General features: G+C 45.2%; 1 protein-coding gene across 8 annotated transcripts in view; it reads left to right on the plus strand.

The window, feature by feature from the left end:
- ODR4 (odr-4 GPCR localization factor homolog) overlaps positions 1 to 13,969 on the plus strand; it is a 370,494-nt gene that overhangs the window by 113,694 nt on the left and 242,831 nt on the right. For all 8 annotated transcript variants that reach the window (XM_063940235.1, XM_063940234.1, XM_063940236.1 and 5 more), the window contains exons 2-4: positions 3,746 to 3,879; positions 11,521 to 11,661; positions 13,794 to 13,889. In XM_063940235.1, coding sequence (XP_063796305.1) covers positions 3,781 to 3,879; positions 11,521 to 11,661; positions 13,794 to 13,889 — 336 coding nt within the window. In that variant the 5' untranslated portion in view covers positions 3,746 to 3,780. The remainder of the gene's footprint in view (positions 1 to 3,745; positions 3,880 to 11,520; positions 11,662 to 13,793; positions 13,890 to 13,969) is intronic.

Raw genomic sequence — 13,969 nt, forward strand, 5'->3', positions numbered from 1 at the left:
CCGAGCAGCTACTTGGTCAGGGGCAAACACGTTTGCAAAAATTCTACAAATTTGATACCCTGGCTGAGGAGGACCTGGAGTTCTCTCATTCAGTGCTGCAGAGTCATCCGCACTCTCCCGCCCGTTTGGGAGCTTTGGTATAATCCCCATGGTCCTTACGGAGTTCCCAGCATCCACTAGGACGTTAGAGAAAATAAGAATTTACTCACCGGTAATTCTATTTCTCGTAGTCCGTAGTGGATGCTGGGCGCCCATCCCAAGTGCGGTTTATCTGCAATACTTGTACATAGTTATGGTTAACTAAATCGGGTTATTGTTGAGCCATCTGTTGAGAGGCTCTATTGTTTCATACTGTTAACTGTGTTTCATATCACGAGTTGTACGGTGTGATTGGTGTGGCTGGTATGAGTCTTACCCGGGATTCAAAATCCTTCCTTATTGTGTACGCTCGTCCGGGCACAGTACCTAACTGAGGCTTGGAGGAGGGTCATAGTGGGAGGAGCCAGTGCACACCAGGTAGTCTAAGATCTTTCTAGAGTGCCCAGCCTCCTTCGGAGCCCGCTATCCCCATGGTCCTTACGGAGTTCCCAGCATCCACTACGGACTACGAGAAATAGAATTACCGGTGAGTAAATTCTTATTTTTCGCTCTGTGAGCCGAATGTGCGCACTGTTCCTATTTAAAATATAGGGAGTAGGAACACCAAAATAAGGACTGCTATGGGTGAGGGGTGATGGTGTGGGGAAAGGGGTGTAGGGTCAGAGGCGGAACTAGCAGTGATGCTAGGGGGCACCAGCCAAAATCTTGCCTAGGGCCTCATATTTGATAGGGCCGCCTCTGCTGAAAGCAAAAGGATTTTCACCACAGGTAATTCAAACAATGCTCAGAGCATTTATTACCGGGTATGGCAAGCATATATCCAGTGGTGCAGTGCCAGGAAGCTGGACCCTAGGTCTTTTAGAGTTTCTAGGGTCGTAGCATTCCTTCAGGCAGGAATGGATTAAGGTCTCCGTGTGGCTTCCTTGAGAGTACAAGTGTCGGCATTAACGGTTTGGTTTCAAAAGAAAATTGCCAACCTGCAGGATGTTTGCACTTTTTTCCAAGGGGCACTTCACATCCAACCGCCTTTTGTTCCTCCTACAGCTCCTTGGGATCTAGATATAGTCCTTAAGGTGCTGCAAGTTGCTTCATTTGAACGACTGACTCAAGTGGATCTTTAAATGGTTGACAGCTAAGCTTCTCTTTTTACTAGCTATTGCCTCAGCTAGAAGAGTGACAGATTTAGGGGCATTGTTATGTCACCCTCCTTTTCTGATCTTTCACCCAGATAGAGCGGTTTTCAGAACCAAATCTGGTTATCTTCCTTAGGTGTTGTCTAAGTTCCACCTTAACAAAGAAATTTTAGTGCCGGCTTTCCAAGAGCCGTGCCTTTCAGTGGGAGATGCATAATTGGACGTAGTCTGGGCTTTAAGAATCTACGTAGCTCATACCAGGGCCATCAGAAAGACAGATTTTTGTGCTCTATGGATTCCACAAGAGAGGATGTCCTGCGGACAAGCAAACACTGGCGAGGTGGCTTCGAATCACTATCTCAGAAGCTTACTCTGAGGCTGATCTCCCTATACCGGCTAGTGTCTTCTCATTCTACTCGTAAAGTAGGTCCATCTTCAGCAGCACACCATGGTACTTCAGCTGAAATATGTAAGGCAGCCACATGGTCTTCCATCAACACATTCATTAGACATTATGCCTTTGATACCTTTGCCTCTCAGGACGCTGCATTCAGGCAAAGGGTTCTCCTGTCCAATCAGGAGTGTCCCCTCCACTAAATTTGCTTTTTGGGACATCCCAATGTATATTCTGTGGATACTACTTTGGACCCTGCAGGAAAAATACGTAGTTATGGGAGACTTACCGTCGATAGCTCTATTTCTCTTAAGTCCACAGTATCCACAGGGATCCCACCGTGACGCACCTGATTTGAGGATCCTTACACCTACTAACCTCTTCCTTTTTGTACGGAAGTGTGTGTATGTGTGTTCTTCTCGCCTGATTATGTCTCTCTATGATGCTGCTGCCTTGAGCTTTGGAAAAGAGCTGAATTGCCTGAGCCAGGAGGCGGGTGATATAGGGGACTGTCCCGTTGCATTCTGGGAGGCCGAAAGTTTTTGATCGTTGGTGCTGTCGCTACCTCATATCCAAATGTATATCCTGTGGATACTGTGGACTTAGGAGAAATAGAGTTATCGATGGTAAGTCTACCGTAACTACGTATATTTTCATGTTTCTCTATTCTTATCTTTTCCTCCTCTCCGATATGTTTCCATCTCACTTCGGGCACAGTTTTCTTAACTGGGTTGTGGGGAGGGACATAGAGGGGATGAGCCAGACAAACTCACATGTAAAATTTGAAAGTGCACCGGCTCCATGGACCCCGTCTATACCCCCAATGTAACCAGCATCCCAGTGTCCCCTATAGATTCCGAGGAAAAGATTTACCTGGTAAGTACCAAAATCCAGTTATATCTTCTAGCTAAGGCTTAAATGCCTAGAGCTGATCAATTTGGGGGTCCATCCCACACACACTTTTGTGATTTTACACAATTTTAATTAGAAAAGCCTGCACAGAGTTTGAAAACTGCAGTGTATTTATGGTTGATTGTCCTCTGTTTTGTTGGGATGGGGCTTAAGGTGCCCATACACTAGACAACCTGTAAACGATTCAATCTCGTTAACGATTTCCCTTGAACTCCCTCAGTAACTCCCCAGTACTTCTGGGCAATTGATATAGTACAATACACATGAGATATATCTTAACATATATCTTAAGATCTGGCAGTGGCTACATCCAGGAGCATACTGTCGTTGACGATAGCTTCAGATCTTCCCTGCAGCAGGGAAGATCAGAAGCTTCAACCAACAACCAGCGGGACCGCGCATCGTTATCGTTCACAGACACTGAACGATCTGCACTATTATGAACGATTTGTAGTTCCGATCCGTCGGAAATGGCCAAATCGCTCATAATATCGTCTAGTGTATGGGCACCTTTAGAAACCAATTAGACACTTATAACCCTTTCACACTGAAATCCCATATCTGTTCTGGGTTTTTGAACACAGTTTCAAGCCGTGTTACATCCCTTTCACACCACAACTTGGACCTGGGTTATTCCCCTGTTGATCCCTTTCACACTGGACATGTGTCTGCCACCTACTGTGCTGCCGCTTGCCTCCTGCCTCGGGATGAGTTACCAGCTGTCTGATAAGCAACTTTCATACGTAACCCAGGTCAAATAACTGGCATTGCGCCTTTCACACTGCAGTTTATCCGTGTCAGGCCCCATGCTGGCTCAAATTCCCAGATTGACCCTTTCACAAGGGGTATAAGCAGCCAGTGATGCTCAACAGTAAATGACCTAACACACGCACATGTCTGTTTTGCAAGTAGCTGATTACATTATCAGTATGTTTTAGGGCTATGGTAGTATGGACTCTATATGACATTCTGGAATGGCACAATATGTCGATGTTGGGGGTTGAATTTTCACCAATGCCTCTGAAGTACTGTAGGTCTTCCAACAAAGCAGTTGGTGAAGACAGAGCAAAATTAAATGTCTAAAAAGGAATTTGAAGATGTGCTTCATAAAAGTATGAAAAAAGAAGTCCTTTATAACAACTGTTTGTACCATTCTTATTTTATCTCATTTTAGCAATGTGTACAATAAATATTGTTTATTTTGCAGATCTGTTACACAATACAGGAGGAAACATTTTAATTATGGGGAGAAGTTATTATGTTGATGAAGCAGTTGAAAAGTATTTAGCAAAAATTATTCAACAAAAGAAGTCGTATGTGACTGGACTTATCATAGGACAAGTAAGTAAAGCAGACCGCAATTAAAAAATGAGTATCCTAAATAAGAGGGTAAAATAGACAAAGGTAAGTTTCTATAACTTTGTCTTAATCATGGGGGTAATTCCAAGTTGATCGCAGCAGGATTTTTGATAGCAACTGGGCAAAACCATGTGCACTGCAGGGGAGGCAGATATAACATGTGCAGAGAGAGTTAGTATATAGATAGCCTAAATTGTGCAGATATTCGTTGTATATATGTAGCCAAAAGATGATACATGTAGCATTCAGTACACCATTTCTAGAAGAAACTAGGACATTTAGTCCACTGAAAAAATTTCAATGAAACCTATTATGTACAAAGTTGTGTTATACAATATAGTCAGATGGGGAGTGGTGAAGGAGAAGTTATTAACAGGATGAAAGATCAGCACATATTTGAGCATGTTACATTTGAGGGAGTGTTGAGACATCCAAGTGGACATGGCAGAGAGGCCGTTAAGCACACAGGAAAGGAAAGAGGGTATTATGAGCCACTGCTGTAGCCAGGACGGCTCACACTGTCCGCTCCATCACAGACGTTGCTTGGCAACCGGGGCGGTCGTGCTGGATTCTGATCCCTGCTGTTACTAAGCAGCCGGGATGCTTTCTTGCTGTTTCCGCTTCTCACAGCTGTACAGCTGCATTGGAATTAAGTTAGAGGGTCTTGTTGTTGCTGGGGATTCATGATAAAAGTCTAGGAGGGCTATAGCGTCCTTGCCTTGCAAAGTAGCTGACCTGGCACGCAGAGAGGAGTTGTTTGGCGCTACTGCAGCAAGGATGTATGAGGACACATCTGTATACTACAGTACTTGCCAGCATTTCCTCCTGGACTTCAGCCTGCAATCTCACCTGTCTGCAGTTACCATTACACCTCAGTTCCTGCCAGCATTTATATTATATATCATTTCTGCTATCTGCAATCTTGCATTAATTTGACACCATCAAGAATCTTGGTTTATGTGTGCATTTACAAATAGCTTTTGGCTTAGCTAAAAGTCAGTATCCATTTTGGTAAGAACAGTTGGAAGTTAGACTACATATTTTTTGGAAGGAAAGAGGAGCAAGGAGATTGGGCAGTAGCTGGAGAGGAAGGGTCAAGAGAGAGTTCTTGAGAATAGGGAAGATAAGTGCATGTTAGAAAATGGAGAAGACACGGTGGATAGGAAAAGGATAAAGAGGTGCAGAAGTTTCAGGTAAGCAGTAAGGAGATCAAGCGGAGGAGTGTTAAGGGAACTGAGTTGAAGGTGCAGGTTGTGGAAGGAAGAATGTAGAGCGAGGATTTATGAATCAGGTACAGGAAGGATAAAACTAAGAACTGAAAGAAGAGAAGGTGGGTGGTGGTAGCGTAGGTTGATATGTTGAATGGTCAGATTTGCCTCTTAAGTAATTTGCAAATCCTTGAGTGGTGAATGAGAAGAGGACAGATGGTGAAGGAGGACAGATAATTGAACTGACAGTGGCAAAGAAGCAGTGGTGATGGTTGGACAGGGTGGAGATTTAAAATAGGTTTGTTTGGAGAGAGGCAGAAAGGATGAATGGGTGAAGTCAGTAGTGGACCTGGATTTCCTCAGTTGGTTCTGGGAGTGCAATGGCTTGACACTATTTTTATTTCTCTGACGTCCTAGTGGATGCTGGGACTCCGTAAGGACCATGGGGAATAGCGGCTCCGCAGGAGACAGGGCACAAAATAAAAGCTTAAGGATCAGGTGGTGTGCACTGGCTCCTCCCCCTATGACCCTCCTCCAAGCCTCAGTTAGATTTTTGTGCCCGGCCGAGAAGGGTGCAATCTAGGTGGCTCTCCTGAGCTGCTTAGAATAAAAGTTTAGTTAGGTTTTTTATTTTCAGTGAGTCCTGCTGACAACAGGCTCACTGCATCGTGGGACTAAGGGGAGAAGAAACGGACTCACCTGAGTGCAGAGTGGATCGGGTTTCTTAGGCTACTGGACACTAGCTCCAGAGGGACGATCACAGGTTCAGCCTGGATGGGTCACCGGAGCCGCGCCGCCGTCCCCCTTACAGAGCCAGAAGAGACGAAGAGGTCCGGTGAAATCGGCGGCAGAAGACATCCTGTCTTCAGACTAAGGTAGCGCACAGCACCGCAGCTGTGCGCCATTGCTCTCAGCACACTTCACACTCCGGTCACTGAGGGTGCAGGGCGCTGGGGGGGGAGCGCCCTGAGACGCAATATAACAGAATACCTTAGGTGGCAAAACAGAATACATCACATATAGCTCCTGGGCTATATGGATGTATTTTAATCCCCTGCCATTTTACACAAAAAAGCGGGAGATAAGGACGTCGTGAAGGGGCGGAGCCTATCTCCTCAGCACACAAGCGCCATTTTCCCTCACAGCTCCGCTGGAAGGACGGCTCCCTGACTCTCCCCTGCAGTCCTGCTTCAGAATCAGGGTAAAAAAGAGAAGGGGGGGCACGTTTGGCAGCAAATAAATATATTAACAGCAGCTATAAGGGAGTAACACTTATATAAGGTTATCCCTGTATATATATATAGCGCTGGGTGTGTGCTGGCAGACTCTCCCTCTGTCTCTCCAAAGGGCTAAGTGGGGTCCTGTCCTCTATCAGAGCATTCCCGGTGTGTGTGCTGTGTGTCGGTACGCGTGTGTCGACATGTATGAGGAGGAAAATGATGTGGAGGCGGAGCAGTTGCCTGTGTTGGTGATGTCACCCCCTAGGGAGTCGACACCTGACTGGATGATTGTATTTAAACAATTAAGTGATAATGTCAGCAATTTGCAAAAAACTGTTGACGACATGAGACAGCCGGCAAATCAATTAGTGCCTATCCAGGCGTCTCAGACACCGTCAGGGGCGCTAAAACGCCCGTTACCTCAGTGGGTCGACACAGACCCTGACACAGATACTGAGTCTAGTGTCGACGGTGACGAGACAAACGTAATGTCCAGTAGGGCCACACGTTACATGATCACGACAATGAAAGAGGCATTGAACCTTTCTGACACTACAAGTACCACAAAGAAGGGTATTATGTGGGGTGAGAAAAAACTACCAATATTTTTTCCTGAGTCAGAGGAAATAAATGAGGTGTGTGAAAAAGCGTGGGTTTCCCCCGATAAAAAACAGCTAATTTCTAAAAAATTATTAGCATTATATCCTTTCCCGCCAGAGGTTAGGGCGCGTTGGGAAACACCCCCTAGGGTAGATAAGGCGCTCACACGTTTATCAAAACAAGTAGCGTTACCGTCTCCTGATACGGCTACCCTCAAAGAACCAGCTGATAGAAGGCTGGAAAATATCCTAAAAAGTATATACACACATACTGGTGTTATATTGCGACCAGCAATCGCCTCAGCCTGGATGTGCAGTGCTGGAGTCGCATGGTCGGATTCCCTGACCGAGAATATTGATACCCTGGATAGGGACAATATTTTGTTAACTATAGAACATTTAAAGGATGCATTACTATATATGCGTGATGCACAGAGGGATATTTGCACCCTGGCATCAAGAGTAAGTGCTATGTCCATCTCTGCCAGAAGAGCGTTATGGACGCGACAGTGGTCAGGGGATGCGGATTCCAAACGGCACATGGAAGTATTGCCGTATAAAGGGGAGGAGTTATTTGGGGCTGGTCTATCGGACCTGGTGGCCACGGCAACGGCTGGAAAATCCACCTTTTTACCCCAGGTCACTCCACATCAGCAGAAAAAGACACCGTCTTTTCAAACTCAGTCCTTTCGTTCCCATAAGTACAAGCGAGCAAAAGGCCATTCTTTTCTGCCCCGGGGCAGAGGAAGAGGAAAGAGACTGCACCATGCAGCCGCTTCACAGGAGCAGAAGCCCTCCCCTGCTTCTGCCAAGTCTTCAGCATGACGCTGGGGCTTTACAAGCAGACTCAGATATGGTGGGGGCCCGTCTCAAGAATTTCAACGCGCAGTGGGCTCACTCGCAAGTGGATCTCTGGATTCTACAGGTAGTATCGCAGGGGTACAAACTGGAATTCGAGGCGTTTCCCCCTCGTCGTTTCCTGAAGTCTGCTTTACCAAAGTCTCCCTCCGACAGGGAGGCAGTTTTGGAAGCCATTCACAAGCTGTATTCCCAGCAGGTGATAATCAAGGTACCCCTCCTGCAACAAGAAAAGGGGTATTATTCCACGCTGTTTGTGGTACCGAAGCCGGACGGCTCGGTGAGACCAATTTTAAATCTGAAATCCTTGAACACTTACATAAAAAGGTTCAAATTCAAGATGGAGTCACTCAGAGCAGTGATAGCAAACCTGGAAGAAGGGGACTATATGGTGTCTCTGGACATCAAAGATGCTTATCTCCACGTCCCGATATACCCTTCTCACCAAGGGTACCTCAGGTTGTAGTACAAAACTGTCATTATCAGTTTCAGACGCTGCCGTTTGGATTGTCCACGGCACCTCGGGTCTTTACCAAGGTAATGGCCGAAATGATGATTCTTCTACGAAGAAAAGGCATTTTAATTATCCCTTACTTGGACGATCTCCTGATAAGGGCAAGATCCAGGGAACAGTTAGAAGTCGGAGTAGCACTATCTCAGGTAGTGTTACGTCAGCACGGGTGGATTCTAAATATTCCAAAATTGCAGCTGATTCCAACGACACGTCTACTGTTCCTAGGAATGATTCTGGACACAGTCCAGAAGAAGGTGTTTCTCCCGGAGGAGAAGGCCAGGGAGTTATCCGAGCTAGTCAGGAACCTCCTAAAACCAGGACAGGTCTCAGTGCATCAGTGCACGAGGGTCCTGGGGAAAATGGTGGCTTCTTACGAAGCGATTCCATTCGGAAGATTCCATGCAAGAACATTTCAGTGGGATCTACTGGACAAATGGTCCGGATCGCATCTGCAGATGCATCAGCGGATAACCCTGTCGCCAAGGACAAGGGTGTCTCTCCTGTGGTGGCTGCAGAGTGCTCATCTACTAGAGGGCCGCAGATTTGGCATTCAGGATTGGATCCTGGTAACCACGGATGCCAGCCTTAGAGGCTGGGGAGCAGTCACACAGGGAAGGAATTTCCAGGGCCTGTGGTCAAGCTTGGAAACGTCTCTTCATATAAACATTCTGGAACTAAGGGCCATTTACAATGCCCTAAGTCAAGCAAAACCTCTGCTTCAGGGTCAGGCGGTGTTGATCCAATCGGATAACATCACGTCAGTCGCCCACGTAAACAGACAGGGCGGCACGAGAAGCAGGAGGGCAATGGCAGAAGCTGCAAGGATTCTTCGCTGGGCGGAAAATCATGTGATAGCACTGTCAGCAGTATTCATTCCGGGAGTGGACAACTGGGAAGCAGACTTCCTCAGCAGACATGACCTTCACCCGGGAGAGTGGGGACTTCACCCAGAAGTCTTCCACCTGATTGTAAACCGTTGGGAAAAACCAAAGGTGGACATGATGGCGTCACGTCTAAACAAAAAACTGGACAGATATTGCGCCAGGTCAAGGGACCCTCAGGCAATAGCAGTGGACGCTCTGGTAACGCCGTGGGTGTACCAGTCAGTGTATGTGTTCCCTCCTCTGCCTCTCATACCAAAAGTACTGAGAATCATAAGAAGGAGAGGAGTAAGAACTATACTCGTGGTTCCGGATTGGCCAAGACGGACTTGGTACCCGGAACTTCAAGAGATGCTCACGGACGAACCGTGGCCTCTACCTCTAAGAAAGGACCTGCTACTGCAGGGGCCTTGTCTGTTCCAGGACTTACCGCGGCTGCGTTTGACGGCATGGCGGTTGAACGCCGGATCCTGAGGGAAAAAGGCATTCCAGAAGAAGTCATCCCTACTCTGGTCAAAGCCAGGAAGGACGTAACCGCAAAACATTATCACCGCATTTGGCGTAAATATGTTGCGTGGTGTGAGGCCAAGAAGGCCCCTACAGAGGAATTTCAACTGGGTCGTTTCCTTCATTTCCTGCAAACAGGACTGTCTATGGGCCTAAAATTAGGGTCCATTAAGGTTCAAATTTCGGCCCTGTCGATTTTCTTCCAGAAAGAACTGGCTTCAGTACCTGAAGTTCAGACATTTGTAAAAGGGGTGCTGCACATACAGCCTCCTTTTGTGCCTCCAGTGGCACCTTGGGATCTCAATGTGGTGTTGAGTTTTCTAAAGTCACATTGGTTTGAACCGCTTTCCACTGTGGACTTAAAATATCTCACATGGAAGGTGTCGATGCTGTTAGCCTTGGCTTCAGCCAGGCGTGTGTCAGAATTGGTGGCTTTATCATATAAAAGCCCTTACTTAATTTTTCATTCTGACGGGGCGGAATTGAGGACTCGTCCTCAATTTCTACCTAAGGTGGTTTCTGCATTTCACATGAACCAACCTATTGTGGTACCTGCGGCTACCAGGGACTTAGAGGACTCTAAGTTGCTTGACGTTGTCAGGGCCTTGAAAATATATGTTTCCAGGACGGCTGGAGTCAGAAAATCTGACTCGCTGTTTATCCTGTATGCACCCAACAAGCTGGGTGCTCCTGCTTCTAAGCAGACGATTGCTCGTTGGATTTGTAGTACAATTCAGCTTGCACATTCTGTGGCAGGATTGCCACAGCCAAAATCAGTAAAAGCCCATTCCACAAGGAAAGTGGGCTCATCTTGGGCGGCTGCCCGAGGGGTCTCGGCTTTACAACTTTGCCGAGCAGCTACTTGGTCAGGGGCAAACACGTTTGCTAAATTCTACAAATTTGATACCCTGGCTGAGGAGGACCTGGAGTTCTCTCATTCGGTGCTGCAGAGTCATCCGCACTCTCCCGCCCGTTTGGGAGCTTTGGTATAATCCCCATGGTCCTTACGGAGTCCCAGCATCCACTAGGACGTCAGAGAAAATAAGATTTTACTTACCGATAAATCTATTTCTCGTAGTCCGTAGTGGATGCTGGGCGCCCATCCCTAGTGCGGATTGTCTGCAATACTTGTATATAGTTATTGTTACAAAGATTCGGGTTATTATTGTTGTGAGCCATCTTTTCAGAGGCTCCTTTGCGTTTATCATACTGTTAACTGGGTTCAGATCACAAGTTGTACGGTGTGATTGGTGTGGCTGGTATGAGTCTTACCCGGGATTCAATATCCTTCCTTATTATGTACGCTCGTCCGGGCACAGTATCCTAACTGAGGCTTGGAGGAGGGTCATAGGGGGAGGAGCCAGTGCACACCACCTGATCCTTAAGCTTTTATTTTGTGCCCTGTCTCCTGCGGAGCCGCTATTCCCCATGGTCCTTACGGAGTCCCAGCATCCACTACGGACTACGAGAAATAGATTTATCGGTAAGTAAAATCTTATTTATTCTGTATGACAGAAGATGGCAGCAGGAGTACAGCTAAGCTTTACATGGTAAAATAAAATAAAAAAACCTGAAATTCAGTGTGTATTTCATACAAGGTCAACCCATCTAGAACATTTCACCAAACAGAACTCAACTAACCAGTATCTTATCTAGTCAAGTCTTGGTATGCAAGGATTTACAGATAGCTTTTCTACTCTGACCTTCTAACACATACTGTACAATGTTTGTTAACAGCAGAATATATTGTTTTGTATGTGTGAATATCTATAACTGGTAGTGGGAATCACTGATTGCAATAACTGTTGTGTTACTTCTTAAATGATTTATTTTTAGTGCTCCTTGCAAAGGGATTATATTCTTCTGGCTGTTCAAACGCCTACAAAAGAAGATCAATGTAAAGGACCTGAAAAGAAGGCTGGTCTGTGCAAACTGGATGAAATTGATGAGGAATGGGTCTCTGTCCATGCTTCTCAGGTACGTTCACATTACAAGGTTGAGTTTTTAGATATCGCCTTTAAATAGCTGACATTAAGTGGCATTCTTTCAGACTCAGAGTGCCACTTGAGCATCTTTTTTGCCAAAAATGCGCCTTAGTCGCAACGCAAATGCGAGACTGTGTTGATTCATTTGATTAATGACACTTGTATATCTGTGTGCGACTGAGTCTCAATCTGCATACAAAGTTCTACAATATAGCAGCCGCAGCTTTTTTCCAATACAAGTTCCGTTCTGTTTCGTATACAGATAGTCACACACAGTATACAAATAAATCATATATCAAATTAATTAGCACAGTCTCCCCACGCATCCTAGTTACATTGCTTTGCGAATAAAATGCATTTTCGGCAAAAAAAACTTTACGTTAGCAAAGATGCACAGGACCTGGCGGCTCACTCACGCCAGGCGTCTTGTGCTGCATGTTATATTGAGGCTAGAAGTATGAGGAAGCATCTGTACCTGACGTTAAATGGGGAAAAAAAGCTTTCGTTCAATTTATTTTTTTACCTCAAGATATATTAGTTATAACCAAGGAAACAATTACAGCTTTACAGTTTACATTATACAGTACTTGCATGGTATTTTTGTTTTTACAGATATAACAGGTCACAGTTCCTTTCAGTCCTTGTGAACACTACCTATGTTTTACTTAAGTGAAAATGGATTACTGTCATTGGGCCTGATTCAGATGTGGTTGTTCTTTTCTGTTGCTATCTTTTGACGAATATGGGCCGGATGTAATGACACCAAGTTTAGCGGCTGTGCAGGATACCGGCCGAACTCTGACATTTTTTTAAAGGGGCGTTCATTTACAAGGCAAAACCATTGCCCCTTTAAAAAAAAGTCTGAGTTTTGTCAGCATCCTGCACAGCTGGTGAACTCGGGTGTCATTACATGTGTCCCCAAATGCTAATATGGGCAGAAGCTAATCTGAGCAATATGGACGCCCACTGCAGTCGCATCACTTCCATCCAACAGCATATAAGTGCTGATACATCGGTACCATCACCACAAATCGGAACATTTCACAGAGTGAGTGCCTCTGTAGTAGGCTCAGCTGCTCTCCCAGGATGCAGAGAGCTCTCCAGTAACCTCTTACCTGCTAATTTATGGATGCACAGCCATGACATGCCTGCATTTACCCAACCACTCCACATTACTACCCCCAAACGGTATCCAGTCTACACTAAAAAAGTATACAGTCAAAAGGTCAACCACTAATGGTCGACATACATTAGAACAACAGGGTTAAAAGGGTGACTGGGTCAAAAGGGAGACATGCAAAAGGCAGTTCAAAAGGTCGACATGACCGTGGTCTACGCATGTGTTTTTGTTTTTTTACTTTTTCATACTTTACCATCCACGTGGACTACAAGTGAAAATAGTAACCTGTGCCAAGTAGCAAAACGAGGTGCCTTGCCCGAAGCATGGTGAGCGGAGCGGTACAAAATTGGGGCTTGTTTATGACAGAAAAGTGACAAAACACCCCAAAAAAACCATAAAAATTTTGTGTACATTTTTTATGTCGACCTTTTGACCATGTTGACATTTTCTACTTTCTACCTATTCCATGTCAACCTTTTGACCCTATCGACATTTTCTACTGTCTACCTATTCCATGTCATGTTTGACCCTGTCGACCTAACTCATGTCTACCATTAGTGGTCGACCTATTGACTGTAGACCTTTTTAGTGTAGATCTAATAATCAACACCCCCCAAACGCTGTCTTCCTGTCACTCACTCTGCAACTAATTCCTTGTTACAACTGCTATAGCAATTCAATTGCTGCGCGTGCGCACTGCCGTGCATGCATAGTAAGAAAATATTGACTGATTTGCATGCAATAGCCACTTTGCAACCGCATCTGAATTATGCCCATTGTGCTCTCTAATGGTGTTCTTTTCCATTTTTGCTATAGACAGTGAATATATAAACTGATGGTTGACCGTTTTATGTCCGACTCATAGATTTTTTTATTATTATTTACATTATTTAGCTTCCAACTCATGGCTAACTCCAAGCAAATATTTTATGCAAGACTATATTTATGTTGCATAATTGATTTCCTCAAATACCTGTAATGTGAGGCTCAAAAATATCTTTTAGGTAAGCCGGATGCTTCCTGGTGGTCTGCAGCTTGTTGGTGTATTTCTTATTACATCTCCAGAAATTTCAAAGGAGAGCCAAAATGCTTTACGGAAGGCAAGTTAATGTATTGAATTCTTCTTAATTTTGGTATGTTAAGAACAAGTTGTATTATTAAAAGCATTGCTGCACTGATA

This window comes from Pseudophryne corroboree, chromosome 9 (assembly GCF_028390025.1).
Source record: "Pseudophryne corroboree isolate aPseCor3 chromosome 9, aPseCor3.hap2, whole genome shotgun sequence".
Lineage (NCBI taxonomy): Eukaryota > Metazoa > Chordata > Amphibia > Anura > Myobatrachidae > Pseudophryne > Pseudophryne corroboree.